At 43.3% G+C, this 27,326-nt stretch overlaps 1 protein-coding gene across 1 annotated transcript in view; it reads right to left on the bottom strand.

Moving 5' to 3' along the window:
• The window catches only part of ESRRB (estrogen related receptor beta), a gene marked incomplete at both ends in the record, with an annotated part of 76,153 nt that extends 55,659 nt beyond the window's left edge, over nucleotides 1-20,494 (bottom strand). The window contains one exon of the mRNA XM_079536654.1: nucleotides 20,445-20,494. Within this exon, the coding sequence (XP_079392780.1) occupies nucleotides 20,445-20,494 (50 nt within the window). The remainder of the gene's footprint in view (nucleotides 1-20,444) is intronic.
• Nucleotides 20,495-27,326: the final 6,832 nt, after the last annotated feature.

Here is a 27,326-nt window from a genome sequence, read left to right as displayed (position 1 = left end):
CTGCAGCAGAGAAAACCCCAATAGCAACAATTTTGCAAGATCTTGAGCTCTGCCACACTATTAGCACAGAACAGTTTCTCAGAGTTCAGATAGGCTCTGCTCTCCCTGAGACAGCTTCAGGCCTCACACTGCTGTGGAGTTTTATAATGTTCATGTGCTGAGGACGATGCCAGTTTCCAATGCAATTAACCTTTACAGCCTAATGAAATGGCTCTATTGGCTATGGTGGCAGGAAGGAGCCCCTTGACACTGGCAGGCTCCTGAGGATGGGTTATCAAGGTTGCAGAGCATCACTGCTCCATTTCTATCCACAGGCTGCAGCTAATCAATGCCAGACCTGAAAGGAGCAGGCAATGCCAGTCTCAGCACCACATTCCAACACCACATCGATCTCTGGGAGGAGAGGGGACTTGTGTCTGTGCCCACTGATCTGCTGTGTCACAGGCAGAGTTCTTCCAGGAATGTACTTGGCAGCATAAGCACCCAGCTGGGAGAAAGGGGAAAATTCCTCAGGTGGGAAAGAGTTACCTCATATATGATACCATGGCAGCAAACTGTCCCATGACTTAGCAGATCTAGGATGAAGCTTAGGGCTTTTGTGCTTGTTGATTTACCCTCCTTAGCTGAAGTACGATAGGTACATCAATACTCTCAGGGCTGGATGACAACTGCTGTACCCCAAGGGCTGAATTTTCTTTCCTCCCATGAAACAAAACCACAGTCTGTGTATAAAGAGGCCTTCCATCATGCAAGACTAACAGCTTCCTTCCTTGTCCATCTTTGTTGCTCTTCTTTCAATAAAGCTTGCTTTTGCTTTCTGGCATTTTCCAAATACTAGATACATCTTTCAAACATAGATCTGGCTGAAACTTGAAAAAATCCCAGAATCAACTGTTCTGTTCCACTCTGAGAAAGATATCCAAGACTCCGCTTCACATCCTACCTGAAACTTTTGTTCATTTTCATAAACTTGCTCAGTGAAAAATAAAGAAAGGGAAGAAGAGCTACCAACAGGCCCGGCTCAGGAGCTTTGAGGTATTTTCTACAGGCACCTCCCTCTAAGAGATTTTCTTAGAGTGTTTCTTAGGGTGTTTAGTCCCATCTTTCTAGGACTGAGTAAAGGCTGTTGAATGACATCCTGTCACAACCAACTTAGGTGCTGGTGGTGGCAGGAGATAAACTTGAGTCATAGCTTTGCCCCAGTTACTGATCAGGGAAGTAATTAACTCATCACTACTGCCTTTCTTCAAGTTACAGGCTCCCAAGAATAGCAGAGACACATAGCATTCACATTGGTAGAATTCAAAAGCCTCAACTTGTCCAGTCTGTGGCAGACCAAGGGAGAGGCCTGGCTGAGCAGAGGGCAGAAATGAACCTTCAAGCAGAGAAAAAAGGCACGTAACAAAGTCCTGGGAAGCCCCGGGTTTCAGTAAAGAGTCAGAGCCAGAAAGGTAGGAAAAACTGGGAGATGGGGTAAGAAGAAAAAAACACCACCAAAACTCTTTAGACTCCAAAAGACAGTAGAAAAGGAAAACAAAAAACATGTTCTTATAACTGTAAATCAAAGGCAATCTGGATCAGTTTGCAGAAGATCTGTGTCAAAAGGAGACTTTCAACAGGTAAGCAGGAGAAGCAAGAAAAACATTGTGTCCTTTGTCTTTGGAACAGAGTATGAATAGATGCAGGGCATGGACAACACAATATAGATGCTGCCAGGGCAAAAAGGTCTCCAAAATTCATGCTTACGCGTGAGTGCAATACACAGGGACCTGCTCTCAAAGGAGGATATTTTCCAGAACTGCAGAATGTGCTTATCTCCGTATCTGAGTGTTAAAACAGGACCGCACACACAGTATATGTTTATATACGTACAAATACAGGAGCCTACTTGTAAAGAGGTAAAGGCTTCTTTGCCATTCAGCTGCAAATGAGCAGGAATGTTCCCATCTTTCTCTGATCTATGTCAAGGTAGAACAGGTACACTTGCGCTGCACTTAAGATTTCATCTAGACTATAGAGATTGAAATTAAAGGACTTGGTATGCAGCACCCGTCTCCAAGAATTTCTTTCCACTAAAGCAAAAGTAGAGAACAATCTGATTTGTGCGACTGTGATAGGGCTGGCTTTATTATTAAATGCATTACTGTCATTTAAAAAGTATTTCATAGACCCAAAGCGTTTGTCTCATTAAAGTACCTTCTCATAAGAACTTGGATTCCAGAGAGAGATTGAAGAAAGAAGATATTTCAATCCACAATTTACCAGTAGGGGAGAGAATCAGAGACTTAAGTCTTTGCTCAGATCACCTAAGGAACTTATAGAAGACCTGGGAACTGAGCTTTGATCCTGATCCCAGATTTATAGCATTCAACTTCATTATGAAACAGAAGTTAGGAGAACAGCAGAATCAGAAGAGTTACTTTGCATGCTTCCAAGAGCACAAGGTATATTTAATTTATTGGTAGGGACAGAATACCACAGAAAATGAAATAGCTTTTTATTAAAAACCAACAACAATAACCACCACTCATCACAAAACCTTTAAAATTTGCTCCAAAACTCATGCTAAAAGTACATCTAAAGAGTTTTCAGGATTTTTTTTGTTCCTTTGTGAAATGTTTGCTTATATTTATTTCCGTTTATCTTAAGAAAAAAATCATTTTCACTGAGAAATGAAAACTATGCAAGGACAACTCATTTCAGCACAGCTAGAAAAAAAATCATTTTCCTCAAGTTTTACTCTTTCCTTGAGGAAAAAAAAAAAAAAAAAAAAAAAAAAGCACCCTAGAGAGAATTCCCTCCTGCTGGGAACACGGACCAGATAGCAAAATGTAGCTCTCGAGCAGAAACATCCTCCTAAGTGCCTGTAACAGGAAGTAAACAGGGAAGGGACCCTATCTTTCAGGCCAGAAAGTATCAACTCTGCACTCTGTGAGCAGAGCAGCTAGGTTTGGGGAGTCTGTGCTGCCATCTTCAGGGATGCTTGCTTTTTTCCATGACCCAAAATCGCAGACGAAGGCAAACAAAAAAGAAGGAATTTCAACATAAGGACAGATAACAAGGAGATGGCAGCTCCACTCTTTTCCCTCCAAGATTGCTGGGTGCCTTGTGGAGAATCATGGAAATTAAAACTGGGAGAGCCATATAAATATTGCCTAGTCCACACATTGCCAGGCTGCAGTAAAGCTAATAATTGGTGCCTAGACCTGTCCGATTTCTCTCTATTCTTCTAATCCAGAATAGGATCGGGTGATTATTCGGTGTATCTCAACAGCAGACGCTCAGTTGATGCTTAATAACCATCTTCTTTACAAAGCAATTTCAAAAAGAAAGAGAGACCCTGACCCCTTCCCACTGGGCTGAATTAAAATGAAACAGTTAATTGTGTGCCCACAGGGTACTCAAAGTCCTGTTTTGTGAGAATATATCACAGGTATTCAGAAATTTCACGTACGTGTTATTCTTCCTCAGACTAAACAGCTAGATTTGAGAGGCTGTGGGGATACATGCTGCATAACAGCAAAGGTAAATTGAAGACGACAAATCAGAATCTCCTTGTTTCTGACCCAGAAGTCAAATGTGTATCTCAAATCATTCTAAAGTGCCTTTTGATATGTGCAACTCTTTTTTTTTTTTTTTTTTAAAAAGGACAACCCATCCTACAGAGCTGTGAACTCTGTCATTTCCCTGAGTTTTTACCTTGTCACAAGTATTTCACTTTTTTTTTTTTTTTTTCCAAAATTGCTTCACAGACACAGTGCCTTTGTACATCACATATTGCACAACAAAATTCAACTTATCAATGCTGTGTTTTTAGGTTGAAAATCACGTGTCTGTTCCCCAGCTTTGCTGGTCATAACTCTGAATGAGTGCAAGCCATGCTGTTCAGATCTCCATTGCCCTCTGGCCTCACTGTCCCCCAGTAAATATGATTGCTCCATCTTCTCAACACATCTACATGACAGAATAAAAAATAATGTTTTTATTCAAATTAAGCACCAACTATAAGCTCCTACACAGGTCAGTATAATGGCTGAAGGTTAGAGATATAAAACTGCACTATCCTGTTTTATTAACAACCTATTCTTGCTTAAAGCTTTTGGCTTTGTATTTTATTTCACCCAGGATACTGTTATTACCTCACAAAATTGAAGACTTCCTAAAAATGACTTAGGTCATTTTAAAAAAAATGATGATTTACAGTGAGTTAGAAGCAAGCTGTAGCACTTTTCAACCACAAGAACTTAAACTGCTACTCAAAATAGCACGTACAGTAAGGGACTGTTCCACTCATACGTCTCTGAGACCTAATGCTTACAGCCCAGGCCCAAGAACTGAAAGGACCGCTATGTCTTGTTGAGACTGTAACAGAAAATAAGTAATAATGTAAATTTCTGAATTGAAAGTTAATCAGAACTCAAGCATCCACCCAATAACCAATACTGCAGTGCACTGCCATTCCACAAGATTTAACAGACAGCCTCTCCTCAGATCATGCTAGCCCTTTTGTGATCCATCACATGCAACACATTGCCAGCCTGGTCCATCTGTTTTGAGCACCTTTCCAACATGCACCTGCCTTCCTCCATGCCATCCCTCACTTCACAATGGACTGGTTGATGCTGCCTCACAGCAAGCACCCACAACACTACAAGACCTGCACCACTAGAAGCACTGACAGAGAGCAGCTCACTAATGATGGGTGACATGCACAATGAAGGACTCACACTGTCATTTCAAAATCTTATAAAAACATAAATGCACTCACAGTCAATAAGATTGGGCAGATCACTTTTCTTTTCCCAGTCCTGGCTTGCAGCTGGACTGGGGGAAGAACGGAACTAGCTAAGCCTTTATTCACTTGGCTTTCTGATCTGATTTTTAGTGCCTCCTCACTGCTTTCCCGACTCGCGCCAGGCCTCAGGGCAGTGTCACCTCTCAGCACACCTCCACCTCTCTCTCTCATACTGCAGGCAGCATGCCACGGCCCAGTCCTGGGAAGAGGCATTCCTGATATTGTCTGTGGGGAAGCTGCAAAGCTGCTGCTCTGCAACTCCAAGTCTGAACACAGTTAGGGAGGAGTGCAGCACGCTGGGTTTGTGGGGATGCACACAGACACAGGGCCAGATCCAGAGGGGACAGCAGCAGCTGGTGCCAGCCACTGCAGAGTAGCACGAGCAGAGCAGCATGAGCAGAGGCAGCTTACCCGAGCAGTGCTTCAGTTGGTGCAGTAATATCAGATACTCACACTTTCATGAGTGCTCAGTTCACACAAAAATGTTTTTTTTTTTAAACCCACCACAGGCGATTAAGCTGTGATCTAGATTAATTAGCTGCCATATTTCATGTTTAAAACCAGAATTGGCCTGCGCTGACACTGAGGAAACTTATAATTTTTTCACTCATACCTGATGGCCTCTGGTTTTTCACGCTGCCTGGAGGCAAAGGGCTGCTGGGCCAGGCTGTACTGCGCCCACTGCCAGCAGCCGTTCTGCCGCACTCCTGGGGTGGGTGAGGGTGGGGAACCAGAGATCTCCTGATGGAAGTACTGACCCTGCTGTAACCCACGTGCCCCAAGCAGCATTGTTTCAGTGTTAAAAACAAAAGGTTGATGAACTGTATAATTTATTTTTATCACTGTTAATTTTTCTCAGTGCTGCTTGTTGGTAACTCCTGGAAGCTAATAGGTCCCTTCGGCCACATATTTACTCCATCACCGCATCTGAAGGCTAAAGCTGTGTCCTTGCCATTCTGAGGGATAAGGGATTGTGACAACGCACATCAAGGAAAGGACATGTCTCACAGAGGTATAGCATTTCTGCGTGGAAACAGGGTTCACCTTCTGCCTCCTATTTCTTGTGAAGGTCTTTCACTTTGCACCTTTAAATCCTTAAATGAAGAGGAAACAAGCAACAATTCTGTTTACACAACATCAGAGGTTAGCTTTACGAAAACTAAGTTGAGTTGCTAGACTCTCCTCTTCAGCCCCTATTTTGCTTCCCGTCCATTAAAATTGTAACAAATACTGTTCAGTCTACCTCTCCAAAGCACCGTTTAACAAGGAGGCAACAGGTAGTGCCCGGTAATCCTGCAACACAGCACTGAGACTTGAAACCAGCAACAGTCTGTGGAATGCGCCAGAAAATCCTTACAAATCAGCTGCCGTCCTCAGCTTCCTCCTTTTCCAGCTCATTGAATGCGAGTTGCTTTTTCTCCCAGGGTTATTCCATAATATTTCTGTCACACTGAAAAGTACAGCTGAGCTATTCCTTCTTTCACACTAAGTCAGTGTTGCTCTAATTCACACCCAAGGCTGCACAGGTCTCCCACTCCACCCTGCCATGCTGCACTGTTCCTGCCTTCTCCGCTCCTTGGAGCAGAAGAGACGCACAGGCCTCCTACCAGCTACTGATGTGCATCTTCCTTCTATAGTTGCAGGGATGCTAAACACACTGTAATAAATCTCCTCATCCCATGGGAACAGTTCACTTTCCTCAGGCCCCATGACATTACACACAGTAGCTCTTTCCAATGTCAAAAGCACCATTTCAAAGCTGCTCTGCCTTCTGAAAGATCCCGCTGCCCTACTTCTCTTCTCCAGCCTGTGCAGTTTACCCCTCGCACCACCCAGCTTCCAGGTTCTCCACAGTAGGTGCAGGCAACAGGCTCTGCTCTCAGCCAGCAACAGAGGACACTGAAGGGCTGTCAGGCGGGAGGAACCCTGTGTGCTGGCATGGGCAGTCTTTACATGTGTGCCTCCTCCTCGCCTCACAAGGACATTGCCGACACTTTCCCTGTGTGGCAGAGAGACAAAGCAAGAGAGTCTGCAAATTTGAAGGAAAGTCCAAGTCAAATGGTCACACAGTGCCTGTAGAATTAAAAAGGTGAGAGAGAAACACAGCAGCAGTTTCACAAGGTTTGACCCCAATTTTTAGGCAAATCCTCGTTCAATTTTAGCAAAGCAAACCTATGCATATGCTAGAAAATTTTTTCTGTCATCATGTCATCTCCCTTTCCCTTAAAGCTGTTGTATCCAAATTCCAGCTTTCTGCAGGAAGAAATGGTTTTGTATTTTCAGTGCACATTCAGTAATTTAAATGAGAAAAGTGGTCAGAAATAGATTTTTCCTACTATGCATCAGAAAGAAGCCTTAGTCAAGGCAAGACAGACACAGTGACTGCTGTCCTGGGCTTTATGTTCACCATCACTCTGTCACAGTGAGAGCTCAATCTTCATGACCCAGATGTTATCCTTGCTTTTCTCTCCTCCAGCTCACCATCTGCAGTCCAACACAGCTCACAGTGGAAGGATACTGTTTACAACCCAAAACGCTCAAGATCATTCTGCACCATCAACTTCCCTTCAGATCTCCTGCCTAGAACAGCAGGACACTGCCCGGCGTTGCTTTACACATTTCCTAGCAGCATCAGGGGTTAAACAATACTACAGAATCACATGGTGTTAAATTTATATTTCCAACCCATAGTTGAATAACAGGGATATTTTGCTTAAGGCACAGTTTGTTACATTTGCCTTTTTTTTTTTTTTCCCCTCAATTTTCTCCACTGTTATAAAGATGTAAATGCTGTTGAGTTTGATGGCATTTACATATATATTTTTGAAAAGATCTTGAAACCACATTCAGGTCTGCACACCTGTCTTGTTCTGGTCTCCTTTTTCCTTCGCACAGGCCTTCTTCTTCCATAGTTTTCATCTTCACAAATCTGGCAAAGGATATTCTCATCTAGAGCTCTCTGAAATTCTCCACATGCTGGAATGCTTCTTTGGAGACCTGCTTTACTCTTCTCTGCTGTGTTTTTATCCCAGTAATATTCTTTGCAACTTCAGCAAGTTCACACTTCACCTCCTCTCACACCTCATTTGGCATTTTGTCCTCTGTGCATTTTAGCAATGCATCAAACTGCTCCCCAATTACCACTATGTAGCCTTCCCCAACATATTCCAAATTATTCCCAAAGGGCTGAAAGAATAATTTCATGCATTGGAAGCACGAAACTTGAACTCTGAAGGAAGTAGCCAGTGATCTGAGGCACTAGCAGCACCTGGCAGAGTTTTAGATGAGGAAAATGACTCCCCATACAAAGATTTAGGATTTTATTGTTTACTTTCCCCTTCAATACAATCTCTTATATCAGTTCCAGGTATATCTTCCCCCACTGTGATGTTGAGTTGAATGGCCTAATATTAGTGTTGTGTCAGTTTTACACTTCCATATGCCACCTGATTTTGACAGTTACTTGTCATTTACTCAGGTATAAATGACAGCCAATTCAGATCCAAAGCACCTTAGAAGACAGTTTTAAAAGTAAGTTCCCAAACATGCTTGGAGCTTGTAGATGGCTTCTTCATCTTGTGGCTTTTGCTTGTCTTGTTTCCCATATAAATTCTTAACACCAGCCTCTTCCTTCAACAACACTGACAACATTTCATGGTTGTTAGTTGCTTTCAGATGATGAAATAACCTGATGTAAATTACTTATTGCTGTGAGTCAAAGAGAACACATGAGCACAGTAGTTGCTCCAGGAAGGCAGCAAGTACCAACTGTATCATTATAGGCAGAAGGTTTTTTATCTTTGTAGAAGTTATTTTAACCCGATTTCCTCCTCCAAGATTTTTCTCTATGATATCAAAGGGTTTTTTGGATGGCTCAGTAGTCCACATCATGAAAAGTGGCAAACCTTTATCCTAACTCTCACACTGGTGATGTATCAAAGATACAGCGAGACCACTCCAATGTCACTGTACCAGAAGAAACAAGAGACATTGAGGACTGGGGCCAGGGGTCAAAACAAGATAATCAAAAAATGAATGGATTGCTCTCTGTTAAATCTGCACTTAATTGTTGCTCACTGATATTCATTTACTCTGTTAAGAATAGAATCATATTAAGCCACCTACTAGTAATGAAAAGATAAAGAGACTATTTCAAACAAGTATGCTGATATTAATAATATATAATGCAGACAAGGTATATTCTAGACTCAATGAGAAATTAGCTACATAAATTCCTGTATCTCCTGATGAGACAGAATTGATGCTCTCAGTGAAGTGGTTATGAATTTCAAGCCAATGTACCACCTGTGGATTCTTAACTCAGGCTGCAGTAGCCCCACAATTCAGGTCCTAATGACCTAATTACTCTCCCAGTTGCCCATCACCTACACAAGATACGTCACAATACTCCATCCATGAACTAAGTAGGGAATACTTCTCTTTCATACAATTAATCTAAAATGTCTAGATGTCACCTTAATATGGACAGACTGGCATACTGGATACTTTAATACACCAGAAAATAGTTTGATAGGCTCAAGTATGAAGAAAATCATGAGATTGCTTATCTTATTTAGGAAACAAGCATCAAAAGAAACAAACACATCAAAAGGAGTAAGCACATCAGAGATGCACTCAAAGATGGTAACGTATTTCTCAAAGGGACTAAGATGGGAAGCTACACTTTTTCTCTCCTAATCAAGCTTCTTTACAATGAGATCACTCCTTGGCAGACATGGTGACAACTTCCAAACATTGTATTAGCAGGATGAGGAACAGAGTTTGCAGGACACGACCTGTGATGGATGTCACAAAGTCTCCTCAGAGGCTTCAAAAAATCCATGAAGATGGCAACGCTCTCCTAACGCGGCAATAAGAGCACTGCCAAGGTGCCCAGGAGAAACCCAGGTGTACTTTTCAGAGGACAAAATAATCTGAATGCTTCTAAAGAGCCAGGCTGTGAAAGGAAAGGTGTGATGGCTGGTCCCGGGCAGCTCCGCAGCCCCCAAGCAGCAATGTGCAGTAGTGTTGGGTAGGGCCCTGCACATGGCTGCTGAGCTCTGTCAGTTCCCACCTGCACTGCAACCACAGGCAAGTGCAGGTAAAGACTCTAGCCACCCTCCAGTGAGGGAAGCCAAAGTGTTCTCCTTTCACAAGACAGTTCTATCTATGCCGCCTTGGTTTATACCCAAATTGAACAGGCAAGTCACCTGCAGGCTGCATATCAGTGTTGTTAACCTCCCAAGAATCTCATGTTCACATGCTTTCCCAGAACAGTTCAAAGACAGATGCTGAGGCTCTTTAGTGTGACATCAAACTCCTCTTACAGGAGGTGAAATTGCCACTTCAAGATGTTTTTCCCACCAAGGCTCTGTGTAGTCCTAGGAAGTTCTTCTGGAGCAGGTATTTGAAAGAATTCATCCAGGTCTCCTCTCACCCACTGGCCTCTTCCTTCTCAACCCAGATATCCCATTTTCTTGATGAAACCCATATCAGGCTCAAGCACTGTTGTTGAAACAAGCCACCTGTGTCCACTGGCTTCCCTTAATCTCTAACATCAGATTCAGAAACTGAATTTCTTTTTAATTTTCATCTTTTTAATCTTCATCCCTCTGCTTCCTCACATAGGTGTTGCACAGCAGATTTCTCCAAGAACAGGGTGACATTTAGCATCAGAAAATTTTGGCTGCAAATTTTTCGTCCGTCTCAAGGGAATAATGGGTTTTCCTGTGCCCTTTTGGTGCCAGTTACCTGCTTTCAGCACAGAACAGCCTGATGTCTGTACTGAATGTCGTGCCACGGTCAGCTAACCAGCAGAGGCAAGCTGAAACTCCGTGGAATTTGGTGCCTTCCTTGAAAGTGCCAGCAATAGGAAAGCATCACAAACCATGTACAGTATTTACCTGGTCCCTTTTCTATCTACAGATTTCTGAATCAAATAAATTATAATTTATCTCTGAGCGGGAGTCAAGAACTTATAATAGACACCAACTGCCCAGCCTCTTTTAATCCATCCAGTATTAGACCTGTTATTCATCGGTATAACAATCCTATTTGCAAATCAGCTACCTTTATCAGATAACCAACAGGAGCTAGTACAATCTCTATTAGTCCAACAGTATCAGCACCAAGATATATAACTGCTTCTGTACAAAAGCCCTTCTTCTAATCCTTCTTAAACTCAACAAGACTGATTGGCTTTTATTATTCATGAATTAATTTTTAACTCTTGCTCCAACAGGAGAATTGAATATATAACATTTTGCAGACACTGAAGCAAAGAAACAGTAAGCTAAAAAAGCAGGCCATCCAAAAGCAGGTATTTTTTTCTTCTTTCAACAAACAGGAAGGGGGAGAAGCCGCATCTTTTTTTCCTCTAAACACCTGGGCAAAAATTCTAAGAAATATGAGCATATTAAAAGTGCACAAATTCTGCACACCCATGTATTGCATGAGCTTTTGGTTTTCTTTCATAAATAAAAATGGCTATGGAATTGAATTGGTTGATAGTTTAGAAAATAAGTCCATATTAGAATGTGAACTCAAGTGGGGAAATTTCTACAGAGATGTTCCGTAGTATTAACTGATTAGTTAGGGCTTACAGTTTCGTCTGCAACGACAGTTCCCCAGCTATAACTGCTAGGAAAAAAAGCAACTGCTCTGTTCTAATCTAAAGAATACAACCAAAGGAATAAAAAGAGAACAATCAGAAACATTGTAGAAAAAAAAACACAAAGCACATCCCATCATCAAACAATTTCTGAAGCAAGGGATTCCATAAGGGAAACCTACATTGTGTCCTGCAAAAACAAAAACGCATTGAAAAAAGAAAAAAGTTTCCAAAATAACCAAAAATTGAACAAACAAACAAAATTCCAAACACCTGACTTTTCTGGTTCTGCCACAGGAGCCCAGCTTATAGCTTGCAAACCGTTTTTAAAATTCCTCTATGGCATTTTATTTGAAAAAAATCTCTGCTGATCTTTGAAAATCACAGATTCCAAGATATATCGGTTTATAAACAGAACATCCTTTGCCAGTTTGATAGCACCTAACCCTAAATACTTGCTAGTTATTATATCTATTAAGTTGTAACAAAAGCACCAAATATTTTTTTCAGGTATGTATGGCATACTTGAACAGCATTCTGCTTTTATAGGACACCTTCCATGCATGGCTATCAAAAGATTTACAAACTTTAATTAACCAATACTCAGGATGACCTTGTGATGAAGACAGATACAGCTATCCTTAATTTTTATGCATTTACACACACTCGCACACTCGCACACAAACACATGCAGAAAGACGTGCGTACGTGAGACTCAGCACGGATAACTACTCAAGTGAAACAACACGTAGAATGAACATGCTATATAAGTTATATATTTCATCTTTTTATTTTTCCTGTTAACTTACAGTGTGCACATTTATTTAAAAGTAAACATGGACACATATAGCCTGATATACATATGTCCATGCACTTACAGATCTCTGCACACAAGACAACTGCTTCTGTCACAGCTGGGCTCATTCTAGACTCCACAGTGTGCTTGGTGCCACAACTACGTAACTCATGTCAATTATTCTGCAGGAGACGCGTTTGGCATCACCTATGTAAAGTAATACATACACACATACAAACACATCAATACACTTAACCATCATTTTCAAAAGGTCACATTTGCTACAATCTATTACAGCCAAAAAAAGCCTCAAGAAGCGAAGTTAACAACCTTCACAAAGCCCAGGCACTGCGAAACAAGTGCCCACGTTGGGATTTCCCTGGCTGTCAACCGTGCCAGCTGCTGTGCCCGCTCCCTGCCCCAGTCCCTGGGCACACTGCACTGCTTCTGCACAGCACATCTTGCAAGTTGCTGCTTGGAGGCTGGGTGCATGGAGAGCCCTGCTCCATCCAGATACCTCTGCACCGCCATCAATCTGATGTCAAAAACTGTGTCAGGCAATAGGCACCAAGGCTTTCACTTTTGCAGGAGAATGTTTTCAGCTTCTCCCTGCACCATTACCCCTCCAGTTGACAAAAATGACCTAAAAACCTCTATCAACAGAAATATAACAACTAAAAGAAATGGAATCAAACTCAGAGGCAAAATGTAGAAGCAGAACCCTGCATGCCTGAAAAAGGGCTGTGGAAGAACAGAATTTGTATTCCAAATAATTAAATATCTCTTACTCCTTCCTCTGCAGCACTTTCTGAACTGTTTAAAACCAGGTGGCATTTGCATGCCATCAGTGGTCCAGAAACAAATCAAACTAAAAACACCGCAACTCCTCAAAACTACTCTATAAGTCAATGATTGATTTAAAAAATAAAAAGCAAAGGATAAAGGAAATGTATACATTAAAATGTACATAGGTTAATTCTGTTCTGGGCACCAAAAAGAATTTGAAATCAAGTCTCTGAGATCAGTAACACTCTACGTTCTCCATTGCTATGCTGACAAATCTGTGAAAATCTCATTGAAATAGGTCTTAGGTATTTTTTTTTTAATAGCCGGGAAACAAACAGCATTGCTGAGAATGAGAAAGTTGTCAGACTAACCGAATAAAAACAAAAACTACACATAAGACTTCATAAAAATAAAATCTGTCAAGCAATAATTATGTAGTAATTTTCTATTTTTTTTAATATGCAAAATTACGTAAACCTCAGTGAGAAATCTGGTTTGCGATTGCTCGTGTCAGCATGTTTTTTTTTCAAATGTACCAGTGGCAACATGGAAAATCATATTTCTGCATTATTTTCACCCAAGTGCTTGCACATTCCAAAAACAATCATCTCCATATGCAAAATCATAACAGGAGAATTGAACATTTTTTTTTTAAAGCTGTTCTTTTGACCTTTCTCTTGAGTGAAAGGACAGCGAGACAATACACTCACCAGCATTGTTCACAATGACGGCTCCATCACCGGAGATTGAGGGCCGTTATTACTAAAAGGAACTTTAAAGTGCCAGGAGAAAAAGGGGAAAAATTAGAAAATAACACTTCTAAATATGCCATACCTACAAGGAGACTTCCAGGAGAGCAGACACCGAGCAACAAGAAATTGTCAGGTAAAAACAGCTGCAGTAAAACACAGACAGTTAATTCAAAACAAAAGGTGCTATGATGAGAAATTGTCTCTTGCTATGCAGCATGCTCTAAGCTGGAGGTCCCGGACACACTTCAGTCTTCTACAATATGGGCTTTTCTAATTCAAGAAAAATATATGACCCCTAAATACACGGTAAATCCAACATCATCTCCAGGAACGGAAAAGGAAAATCTGGACTGAAGCAAAGGGTTCTCATCAGTTTCTCATACTCTACCGAGAACAAATTAGAACATACTTCATTTTCCTTCTAAGCTTTCAACAGGATGCAGGATTTGTGAGATGTCCTTACAGCCATGGCAAAAATTGTATGAAAATGGCTACCTGTGTCTACACTACATCTCTTTCCTTTCACATGCACAACAACACAGGAATAAATAAAACCGTGTCCAAAACCAGGACAGTCCTATTATCACCACTGTATTGTAATTTAAGTCCCATCTTGAAAAAGAAAAAGAAATGAGGTGACATTTGCCTGAAGAGAAAAAAAAAAAAAAAAAAAAAAAAAAAAGAGTCCTCTTTTCTTCACATACATACAAGTTTGTGATTTTATGAATGGATTCTGCATTGTTCGCTAAATCCTCACAGGGCAGGAATATTCACTGTACGACGACTAAAGTCAGCCGAAGCGTGAACTAGGCGCAGATTTGCTGGGATCCCACAAAATGAACAGGATTTCTCATCCATTTTTTCCTCTCCCATTCAGAAAGGGAGTGCAAGAAAATTCCAGCTCAGCAGGGACACAGAGCCATCGCAGGTTGTGTGATAACAGCTTGCCACCTGCTTTTCGCAAGTTGTCTTTGCGAAGTGCAAGGGGCACTGAATAGTAACATTGCCTGTGGTGATAGGAGTGCACTGAACAGCTCAATATGCAAAAGCACTTACTGGTACACAGTGCTCTTCACAAAGGACATTGCAGAATGCTTTCCAGTCTGTCAGAAGTGCTAGGACAGGAAATATTAGTGAGTGTGCTGCAGGAGGAACGTAAGCACTTGCCATCACAGTAAAATAAGGTATTAGTAAATGTAGGTACAAAGCTGCTCACAGCAAAAAAATAAGGGACAAAAAGACTCCTACCAAACAGCAAACTTAGCTGCAGTCGGATTAAAAGGAGCACTTCTTTGCAAGACCAGCAAGGGTTAACAGCGGCACACAAGCTCCCGTCCAGTCAAGATAGGGTCAAATGATGTGCAGTGAAAGTTTCAAGTCCTCAATCCCCCAGAGCTTGTTTGCTAATTACATTTGCAATTACAAACATGACAAATATATTATTATACAGTGCGTTCCACCTTGAGCGGGCACGTTCTCCTCCTGGGCAGCCACAGCCAGCAGCCACACTCACGAGCACAGGCAGAATCAAAGCACACCACGCTCCAGCTGCAAGGCACGTTCTGTGGGCATCGCTACTGCTTCGAGGGGACAGGACAAGGCTGGGGAGAGGCAGGGCAGCAAGGATGAAACAGATGCAGAGTACGTTACAATAGTGTAATTCCTAAATAGTAAAACTTATCAGATCGATAGCTATTAGTAATAAATAATACTAAATTCTGTTCCTGATGACAGGCACCAAGCACTCTGCACATGTAAGCTGCGTAGGGATGACTACATTCAGAACTCAAACGCGGTCAATACTGGGATAGCAGAATGAAAAAAAAAGGTTTTCGCCTCTCCAGCAGGGTCACCAAAAAAAAGCACTGCTAACATTGCCTCTGTTAAGTCCATTCACTAAACAACCAACCACCTGATTTGAGGTTTCTGCTGAAGCTCTGATCCTGCTATTTGCCCCCCCAGTTTCTATAGCAGCATTACCTAGAAAGCTCAATGCTGGGGGCTGGACAGATGCTACATTTCCTTCCTCTCAGTGCATAAACTAAAAATTCTGTAAAGTTAATAGCAGGAGATCCATGGATTAAAAAAACAGGTGTTACTGGGAAGAATTTCCCAGCCTCCACAGCCTGCAGCAGAGCTACTGCTTTGAAACACTGGCTGCTACGAACCTTGATTCCCAATCCAAGAAGCAGGAATTAGAAGGAAAAGCTGGATATAGGATTTTGGCTTTTATATCCAAGCTGTGCCAGCATCTGTTTCTACTTTTACTATTTCTTCCTCTATTTAAAATTCTCTTTGCTATTTCAAACTCCGAGGCAATTCTACTGTGCTCCTAACAGAAACTGTGAAGTCCACTGGTCTCAGGCTGAAGTATTTTCCCTTCTCCCTTCTTCAAGCCCGTAAAAGCACTCGTGTCCTTGGAGCCCTGGCAAATTTGGGAAATGGACGCACTGACACAATGCACAGAACTTCTTACTGAGCTAAAATTATTGGGAAAATACAGGATATTTCAAATGACAAGGAATTCTGAGCAGTGGTAATAGAGCTGAAGCGGGGCTGGGGAACAGCAGCAAAAAGGGCACCGAGGATACAGCAGTGATCCCCTGGAAAGGGAGAAAACGGGATGTGAAATCTCTGTCACAGCAACTTTCTCTGAAGCAATCTCTCCAAAGTCTTTCCCCTCTCAGGCTAAATGCAATATTTATTGATTACTTCAAATCAATACAATGAAAAAAATCCTACTTTTTAAAATATATTGATCTTTCCATATTTCTCAATAATTGATAATGATTAGACCATCTTTACTTTCACAAGTGGAATTGGAAAAGGAGGGAAAAGTTAATACAAATGTCATAAAGGTACCAATTTCCTCATCAGCCTCGTGCTCAATACGCACAGTACACCAACACCCTATTCTGCAGTGGGAGTTTAGTCAGGAACCCAGCAACCAGGCTGCTTCCCTTACAGAGGTTTTTCAGTTTATTCCATCAATAAAGCACACAACTCCCTCCCCACGTTCCCCAGTTAACAACTCCTCCCTGCCCCAGACTGTCAGAGACAGTCAGACCAGACCGCTGCATTCAGCTTCTCTGACTCAGATTTCCTCCCATTCACGGAATACAGACATTTCCAGTAACCTCTCAAATTAAGTCACATTTCCTCAGTCTGTGCATTAGAGTCAGTGACAACAACTTTGTCAATTCTTTGTTACAGGATCCAGAATTTGCCGTTTCACTGACTTAAAATTCCAATGTTATACCTTTCCGTCTCTCTATCAAACGTACCAGATATTCCTTTCAACTTTTCCTTTCTGCCCATAAAATAATTTTCATTTTTATCAGATCAGTGACTCATGTGTCTTTCTTGTACATCAGAGGAAACAGTGTAAGAGACATAGCATCTGGCAGCACGCCCTTATTTGCCAATGATTTTTATTTTCCCTTCATTATGGTTACTTGGTCAGTTTCTGACTGTCATGGAGAATATTAATTAGAAACGGAGATGGCAATTTTGCAGTCCTGTCAGTATTTCTTGTGGCAGCTATTGCTGGACAGAAAAAATTCTCTGGGACATGGAAGTTGATACATAAAAGTAAAGCTGCCCCCTTTGAAACAGCCTTACGTTTGCACATGAGCGATACGCAATACCGATACTCAGTGTGATCGTACCTATGTACGTGCATACAACTCCATATAAATATTTATATATGCACACACATGTTCGTGTGAACATAATCACCTATTTTGTCTGTCTGGATGCTGTTCCCAGTGCTTGTAAGCGCGCTCCCTTCGCGCTGTACTGCAGACAGACATTGTCATACAGTGTAACTATTCTCACCATACGCCTCACCTGAGAGACGAACCGCAGGTACAAATCACTGCCTTTGTCAGCTTCCCAACTGGAAGTCACGCAAAAAGTTGTCCCTCGGAGCTGCATCATCGACCCCAGGAATAATTCTCCCAAAGGTCAGTACCAAAAGGTAGAAAGCGGTCACCAAAGAGCAGACTCCTGTACAAGAAACCAAGCACGTACACTGCCGTAGGATGCACAGGGTCAAAAACAGAGGGTCAGTATCAGGAATCAGTATTTCCTTACTCTCACTGCAAGACCCCGTGCTGAGGGAAAGCACTCAGCCCACCAAATGGAACATCCCCGGTTCCCGATGCCATCGCTCAGACCTGCACACACAGACAGAGGAAAGGGAACTTCCAATGCTTCAGAAAGACGAATCCAAAACCTCAAGAGTGTGATGAGGGATAATGAATTCCTTTCCCTTGTTCATTTTTGTTTGCTTTTGAGTGCATTACAAATATTAAGCTCCCCTTAAACTCCAAGGTGAACAGAGTCACCTTTCCTCTCCTTTGCCTTGTTTCTCTCCATAGTTGCAAGGTGAAATACAGTTTCCAGGTAACTGTATGGATCCCCTATTGAGTGACTACAGCTCCTTCTCCAGCCACATTCAATCCTTCTTTCCATTTTCTCCTATAGTTTAACAAGCAACTAACAAGAAGAGGCAGCCTGTGATATTTAAAAATTCACTCTTAAATTAAGGTTTAATTTGATGACAAATGCTGCCCACATAATTTAAAGCATTTTTTTTTTTTTAAAGGAAAATAACTATGAAAATATTTTTCAGTGATTAACAGTCAGGAAGAAGACTCACTCACAACAAAAAGGACGATATGCTCACACAACCGGCTACTATCACAAGCACAACCACAATACCTGTATTTACCCAATATGTTCATAAATGTGTTACAATGGGGGAAGAAGCAGATCAAGAAGCATATATTGGGTCAACTCTTATCCTCAGCTACAAAACGCAAGCCAAAATCTAACCCTAACAACACAAGAACGTAAACCCAAGCAATAGCAGACACACTGCACACACGTCAATTTTTCCATGGTTTAGGGCTTCTCACACCTTTTCCTTCTCTCACCAACTCTTCCCAGACTCAGCCATAATTCCCCACTTCATCACTGCACTCTTCTAATTAAACAAAATAAAATGGATTGAAATATTTAAAATGGTATTTCTTGGTCTCCCTCCCCCAACCTCATCAGTGTTAGGATGGCAGCTGGCTGGCACACACAGCCACATCAAGCACTCCTCTCAACTGAGAGCACTACAACAAATTCTCATGGCAAAGAGCAGATCTGCCCACTGCAAAGCCATGGGAGCTCAGCTGCACTTCCCCAGGGCCACCTCCACCTGCCTGCTGTATGGCCAAAGGGTTGGGAACACAGTAGGGCACTGTTCCTGAGCTGGGAGCTGCCCGAAAGCCCCTGGTGATACAGCACAGGGACAGCAATCCAACATGCAGATCCCTTCCCACTGCTTTCGTACTGTTGGAGTTTCTTTTCTTAATTCCAAAACTGGAACAAATAAAAAGTTAAGAGACACTATAGCAAGTGATAATGATATACCTTTTGACTGTGGCATTTTCTTCTGTTGTTTTGGTGTTTGTTTGTTTGGTTTTTAATGAAGGTAAATGCACTTTGTGCTTTTGGCTTTATGTTAAAAGACTCCCATAAGCACACAGAATACATTTCCCTCAAGAAACTGTTCATTTTTAATTCAGGATGGAGCAGCCACAAGTGAAGCAGTAGAGAAAAGAAAATCACACAGGTCAGACTATTAATTTCTATCAACAATTTTAAGTCACATTTTAATGAAACGCTGAAAGCGGGGGATTAAAATAGGGAGAAAGGAGCATAAGAACAGACAATATCAGCAAGCAAGACAGATGGATAAAGGACAGCTGTAATGAGGAAAGAGAGGTCAATATCATTGAGGGTTTTGGTTGGTTTTAAGTGTTTTAATTTTACTAAATAGAATGCGTTCTTAAAACAAACACAATGAAACCGGCAAATGACCTCGCTCCTAGCCCCTACCCCCTCCGGATGACACCACAGAACCTGTGTAGGTGACACACAGATTAACATGAAAACACAAAAGGGGATTCCGCTCGTGGAGATTTATCTGAGGGGAGAAACGCACATGCAACTGAATGACTCCAGTGAGCTGGATGCAGACGCTGAGAAAATTTTGCCTTGTTTCCTAACTTCCCCAAAAGGATCAAACCAAACTTAACACGTTAACGCGGCTCTAAACGCAGCGTTACCGGGTACCGCTCCGCGCAGGATACAAAGAGCAGCGGCAGGTGCTGAGGTAGCTGCCAGCGGTCCCGGCTCGGGATGCTGCGGCCAGCCCTGCCGCTCCGCTCCTCTCCTGGCAGGCACCCCGCAGAGCGAGCTGTGAGAAACTCCTTTTCCGATGGGGATTTCGGGTCAAAATACGAGATTTGTTACAACAATAATAACAACAACAAAAAATCGCAATAGTATTTTAGCGAATCCACTTTCTGTAATTTTATGCATATCTCCTTATAGACGCTTAAGAATCCACGTAATAAAAATCCTAGCACCGACGGGAAGTACAACTGTGCAGACTGGAGTGCCAGTGCTCAGCGTCAGCCCGTTCCTAGGAGATGAAGCGTTAGAGGGAGAAGTTACGAGGAAATAAAGCGTCGGCCCCGCGCACCGACTCCCGGCGCTCCCCCGCGGCACCCGCCCGCTCCTATCCCCGCGGCGAGGCAGAGGCGCGCCAGGTCACGGCCCCGTCCCGTCCCACCGGCAGCGCTGCCGGTCCCCGCCCGCCCGCGGCTCGCCCGGTCCCGGCGCGGCACAACGCGGCGCACTCACTGGTTGTGGTAGCCGAGCGGGTCAGAGATGCACAGCTCGGAAATGTCCATCAGTCCACTTTGAGCATTCCCGGTTGGAGAAAAAATAAAATAAAATTAAAAAAATTTAAAAAAGAGAAATAAAAGAAAGAAAGAAGGGAAACAACAAGAGGACAACTCGGGCGCCGGGCGTGGAGCCGCGGAAGGGAGCCGGCCGAGCCCGGCGGCAGGGCAGAGGCGGACGGGCCGGGCCGGCAGCTCCGCTGCGCTCCGTTCCGCTCCGCGCCCGGACTCTGGCAGCGGCGGGAGGCGGGCGGCACGCAGGACCCAGCCACGGGGGATTTCGCCGCCCCGAGCCCCGCTGTAGCTTTAACACCGGGAGATGGATGGAGACGGACGAGCGGCGATTGGCTCCCGCGCGGGGGCCGGGCTTGGAGCGCGGCTGGGGGAGGCACGGCCGGGGGGGACCCGCTCCGGCCTCACGGGCGCAGCGCTCCCGGGGGCGGCCCCGGGACGCGCGATGACAGCCCGCCGTCCGGTCCCGGCAGGGAAAGCAGCGCAGCGGGCGGCACGCGCGGCCCGCATCTCTCGCACCTTCACCCGGCGGCCGCAGAGTTTAGGGTTAGGGGAAACCCCGCGGAGCGGAGCCCCGTGAGCAGTTCCTCCCACGGGCGCGCAGCCGGCGGGCAGCAGCGCACACGGCTCCGCACGCACAGGCCGAGGCTCGCTGCCGCAGCCCCGCGCGGCCCCGCATCCTCAGCACACGCAGGCAGACGAGCGCCCGATCCCGGTTTCAAAGCAGCACCGTTCAGATGTCGCTTCAGCGCAGCCTGAGAGCGTGCCGGAATAAACCCTGGCACTGAGACCAGAATCGGACGTTCGGGATAAAAGCACGTATTGTCAGGCATACGCCTGCAGGTACGGACCCCTCAGAAACGTTACAATCAAAACCAACACAAAACAATCCTCATGAAAGACCTTTCTAAGCTCTGCATATACACCAGCTGCCCTGTCACAAGGCTTTCCGCTATCCTCACGTTTTCACACCCATGCAACCTCACTGCCTTCCTACGGCAGCAGAGCAGTTCCCAGCTGAAGAATCCTCTCTGTACGAGCACACAAGCCTCAGCCACACGCCCAGAGCCTTGTCCTGGAAGCCTGACTCACGTGGAGGTACCCTGCAGGGTCTCTTTGGTCACTGCCACCAGCCCTTTGACTCCCAAAGGGCACAGATGCAAACCTCCGATGCCCCTCTCTTACACCTCTACTTCGTGCTTAGGTGTCTGATGCTCAAATATACTAAAATAACCTTCATTGACAAACAAGAGAGGCCCTTTTAAAACGGAAATAAATACAACTGAGCAAAACTTCACTCTCCTATGTCAGGCAAATGAGAAGTTGGAGCATTAAGGATACTCCTTAATACAAGGCACAGAATCTATTTTGAGGCAAAAGCGTAGCAGCAGGAGAAGCAATGATCCTTAAGAACTTTCCAGATGGGAGGGGCTATACAGCAAAAGAGGGAAACTGTTTATTGCCATGTTTACAGCTAAATCACTACGTTGTAAGAAAGTTTTAGGCTAAGCATCTCGGGAGAAACTTGAAGCAGACTATATTCAGAAAAAGAGGAATAGTCAAATTCACAAACACCTTCTTTGCTAAAGGCAGCACAACTTTCTCAACAAATTTTCTAACAGAGATCGTAAGCACTATGGAACATGCAACAAAAACACCATATAAACTCATGGCAGGTCCTGCTGCATCCCCTGACTGTGCAGGGACAAGCTGCAGGATTCTGATCAATTTCCCTTAATACAGGACACATGAAGAAGCCACTGAAAACCTTAGTTTAGAAAACAGAAGACAACAGAGACTTGTCCACACTTTTAAAAGTAAAGCCGAATCTGCTTACCTGAATGTTGCAGGTGACACAAAGTTCAGAATATACATTTCTCCTGGATGCAGAGTTAAAGGAAATGGAATTGTGTGCACAAACACTTCTGTACTCCTAAGTGACACATCAGCACAGTGAAAACTCTAAGATGCTTTGATTGCCAGTAAGTCTGAAGATGGGCTTGGGGGTAACTGGAGCAGTGCCCAGTATTGCGAGGAAGGGATCTCAGCAACCACACTGAAGAACCTGAACGCAACCAGAGATGAGGAGGAGGAAACAAGCACCAGTGCATTCCCTGCAGGGGTCTGAGCTCAGAGGGACTTACTGATGATCTGGGTGCTGCTTGAAGAGGATTCCTGATGTAGCAAGAGACGCTGGAGGAGGCACACGGGGTCAGGGCAGGGTTCAAGAGCAGCCAGTGTGTTTGCAGTGAGCTGACTCGGACTGAAAACTATTTTATATGGAAAGATGCTCACTGTCTGCACACTGACTGTGCAGAATTCGTTCAGCTGTAGGCTCTCAGTGAACAGGAGAGCAGAGTGGGCATGGCCTGGCAGGCAGGTATTAATCTCCCAATACCTGATGTTTTATTCTTTCACTTTAAGATTTAACCAGGCTGAGGCAAGGCAAGCAGGAAACCATGTGATCGCCCGGCTCAAGGTCCATGGGGCCAAATTAGCTGATATCAGCAGTACAATGGTGGGTTTGTACTCTGGAAATGGGCTGCTGCTGAAAGAACTGCCTGGGTAAGGTGGGTATTTACAAAGTGGTGCAGAAATGTAACATTGATTCCTCCTAATCCAGTGCAAGTGAACAAATGGAGCTTCCCCCACCTCAAAAGGGGCTGAGCAGAACCCTTCTTTCCTCTGAAGGCTATAAAGGAACAACTTCCACTGTCTGGGCCTGATCTGTAAGCTTGAATTCCCCAAGGAATGGGACGAGAGTTCTGAAGGCTGATCTGAGAATTTCAGGAGGCCCCATCTTCCTCTGCACACCATTCTCACTGAGCTCTTCTCATAGCTTTAGCCCAACTCTCTTCCCTCCAAAGATTAAAGGAAATACTGATCTTGAGATGGCCTTCCTTCCAACATACGTGTTGTAAATATGTGCCAGAACAAGTTTAGAAAGACTAACATTTGGCTGTCAGATCCAAAAGCCACAGTCTAAGTAGAACCGCACACACAACAAAGCAAAGCTAGCTTGTCCTGTGAGCACAGCCCTTGTTGGCCTGCCTGAATCAGGCCTTTCAAATACTGCTCTCCCTCCAGGGGGGCAGGAACACTCTAGCCCGCTTGATTTGCAGCCTCTGAACAGAGCACAACTCAGGTAAATGCTACCTGTTGAGTTGATCATCATAAGGCAGCCTTTGGATTTTGAGGTCCCCAGTTCTTCTCTTGCCTGACCCCAATGCAGAGCAATGACTTTCCATGAGTTAACTTAGAAGAGAGCACAGTTAGAGTGCAGATGGCGTCCCACCAGTACCGCTTCTTTGAGGTATGCAATCTCCCCTTCCACAAAAAGATGTCTTTCATACTTTTTGCTGGCTCTTCCAAGAGATGTTGGGTTAAGAATTTATTGAGAAACTTTCCCCCATTCTTTAATGACTAAGGAATTTTCAATGGATTAACTTCTTACTTTTTAAAAACTTTTATCATGAAATAAAGATCAGCTTTCCAGGAAGATGACTGATTGACTGACAGAAATTTCATTTGGACTAATATAGGAGCAACCTGCAAATCTTGCCAAACAAACCTGATTTCACTTGGTGATAAGGTTAGTTTTCTGTGAATAAGGAAAATACAGCAGAAGATAATATCTAGTTACTTTGGGGGGGTTGGTGTTTTTTGGTTGTTTTTTTTTTTTTTTTTCCCTTTTATGAAGCCCTACTATTGTATTCTCATAAGGAAGTGAATGAGGTGCTGCACAGGGCAAAAACCATACCTACTTCGGAGAACTAAGCTGAGCTTGCGTACATGCAGTCCTGCCTTGTTCAGTTTCTCTTTACCCAGAAGACCAGCGGCTTTTCCCAGACCCCATCTCATTTAAAGGAACAACAGTTACACAGGATTCATTGGGATGAATTTAGAAGACAACCCTTTCACACTATAGAGGTGAACAGCACAGCTTAAGTCCCTGCGTTGCATGCCCTCAACCCTCTACTTTGTAAAACTTGTAACAATGAAGAGAACCTTAGGTTCTCTGAGCATAGGTCCCTAATCACCAGTGGGCATTCGCTACTCTCACATACATCCCCTTGCTTCCCCCATCCCAGATGAGGACTCTATCCACGAGGACAAGACAGACTTCTCTATGTGGGGGCTCTGTTCTACCTTCCCTCACTACATTTAAACAAAACAGTTCGCTGTCACCAAAGACAATTTGTCATTCTTTACTGAACTCCATATTGATTTTTTGTTTTCCCCAAAACTTTCCTTATGGCTTTATGAACAATATGCTCTACCTAGAAGACATCACCACCATCACTGCTAAAGCTCAACATCTATTTAAACAGGAAATAGTCTTCATTTAAATAACTGCTCATCTGAACACCCTTAGACATGCTTCGAGCATTATCTAATCTCCGAAACATTTCTTATAATTCTCAACCTATAGACTGTCAAATCATATCATGAAGAAGCTGACATGCCCAAGATGAAACTGAGCAAGTCTGTAGCACAGTGTAAGTCTGCATATGTGTCTTAACCCTTACTGTCCTGCTTTGCTTCAGAATTATCTGTCCCAGAGATGTGACCTTTCATTAGGTTCCAGTTTTTTCAATTCTGAATTTGGATGTAGCAGTATTAGGAGCCTTCAGATGATACACAGTCCCTCCGTTGCTAATGAGAAGTTAACCACACCTATTTTCTTCTAATAATCCTTACTTCTGTAGGGTCAGTGTTGATTTTTGTCCTTCCCTACTTGTTGTGTTTCGTACTTTGCAGCATTTATAGCAGGATAAGCTCTGCTTCCAGAGCAGAACACGTTTCTGCTGGCGTCTTAGATGAAAGTGCACAGACATGCAAACAGACAAAGAAAAGCTAGGCAAAGCTGCATTAACTTTCACAGAATTTAAAACAGGGCATCAGAATAAGAGGTACACACTATGTATTTTATCAAATGGGAAAGAATAAAGACAGTGTGAAAAATATATAGTTTTCTAGATTAAGAGCTTGTAGAAAGAAATTTACTTCTTTTTACACGAGGGAGGCAAGAGAGGAAATCTTTTTACTGGGTTTATGCTTTCTTGCGACATTAATTTGCTTAAAATATTTGATATGGACTTCTAACCTTCCTTCTCAGAAACAATGCAATTTATCTACTTTCACATTTTGTCAACCTACTTCTTTGGCCAGAGCTTGGCTAGCTCTTGTTTAACTAAGCAATCAGCAACCTTCCTCAAAAAAGGCGGGTAATTACAAAGGTAGATTGGTCTTGCAGACTTGGATGACCTGTGTCCAAGCTACAAATTTTGACCTGTTGCTGATCTGCATCCCTTGATGTATTTACAGCAACCCTCAGCTGGGCCAACCTCTGGGCCAAGCAGAATATGACCAAGACATTGACAGGAAAGTGGTTTTATTCATATTGACAGCTACACATCATCTACTAGCTATTCCGGGACTCCGTCCAAATTGCAGCAAAGCAAAAATGAACCCTTCTCCATCCATAATTCCCATAGAACAGCAATTAGGCTATTTGCTTCCATACTACCAGGGACATGGAGGGAACCCACATGGCATCCAAAATTTTTGAAACTGCCTCTGCTTAGCCATCACTGACACGAGAAGGGTGGCTTTTCCAGTGTGGTAGTTCATCCTGGCAGATGGGACAAAGCCAAACGGCTTCAACCTTTCAATCTGAATACACTGCCTTAAAGTCTTTTATTAAGAAAGAACAAGGTGGGAGGTCAGGAGGTGCCTGAGAACGCTCTTTCATTCCTCTAACATAGGGAGACTATTCGCTGCTTCTTTCTGCAGTCCTGGCCATCCTAACCACTTCAGGACCCCAGCATTCACCGTACCAGCTTACTTGCTGAACTACTCACAAGAAATAGCTGCCTTGTCAAGATGAAGAGCAGTTACTTACTAGTATGCAGCAAGGAAAGAATTAAAACATGTTCACCTCTGCACTGATAATGCTGAATGTCTCAGCCCAGAAAGAGAGGGGCTTAAAAAGAATGCAAATGTTTCCAAGTTACAGCTGTTAGAAAGCATATCCAACACAGGTTAAGCTGTGGAGATGGAAGATAATTTTCCAAATCTGTGATGGAAACAGGAACTTCAGCATGTGCAAGATAACTTTTCTCAGCAACAGAAATGAAGCAGCTGCAGTGGCCCAAGCTTTCCAGTTTGAATTCTAGAATGTGTCAAAAAAAACAATGGGTATGTGTGCAATTTCCTCTTAGCTGGGTTCTCTGTGAAGGTAACACAGTTCTTCTGGAAAGTCATGCAGGCCAGTTACAAAAGCAAACCAATGAAAAGTTTCCATCAAGAGTATAGAGGATGAAAAGAACAAGGATTAAAGGCTTTCTTTTCCCTGCCAGAATTTCCATCTAGCCTTGGTCATCAGAAGACATTGGCTTCACGTGATCAGCAAGGCTAAATACAGAAGAGCTTAGTGGCAGGAGATCTGTGAGAATTGTTTAACAGCAAGACAAACCTGCAGGTTCCAAGTGACCTTAAGAAGCCTGATGGAAAACAATCTGACCAAAAAAAAAAAAAAAAAAAAAAAAGCAGAGATTATCACATGATCAACCGCCCTTCTGGTCACCTCTAACCCCAGAACACTCCTGTTTCTAACAGTAAGGAGTTGCTGGTTTTGGCTAAAGCCAGGCATGCCAAAGGCCATGTTTAGAGACAGATGTATGAGAAGCACAATAACTACAAGAACCCTCTGCCTTGGATTGGATCAGTTAAGTACACCTCCACTTTGAAGATCTGTTCTGTACTAACTTTTGCGTTTATATATAGAAAATATAGATTTTTCACAACTCCCTCTTGAGTGTATTTA

This window comes from Tetrao urogallus (assembly GCF_951394365.1).
Source record: "Tetrao urogallus genome assembly, chromosome: 6".
Taxonomy (NCBI): Eukaryota; Metazoa; Chordata; class Aves; order Galliformes; family Phasianidae; genus Tetrao; species Tetrao urogallus.
This window is presented reverse-complemented; position numbering and strand designations above follow the sequence as displayed.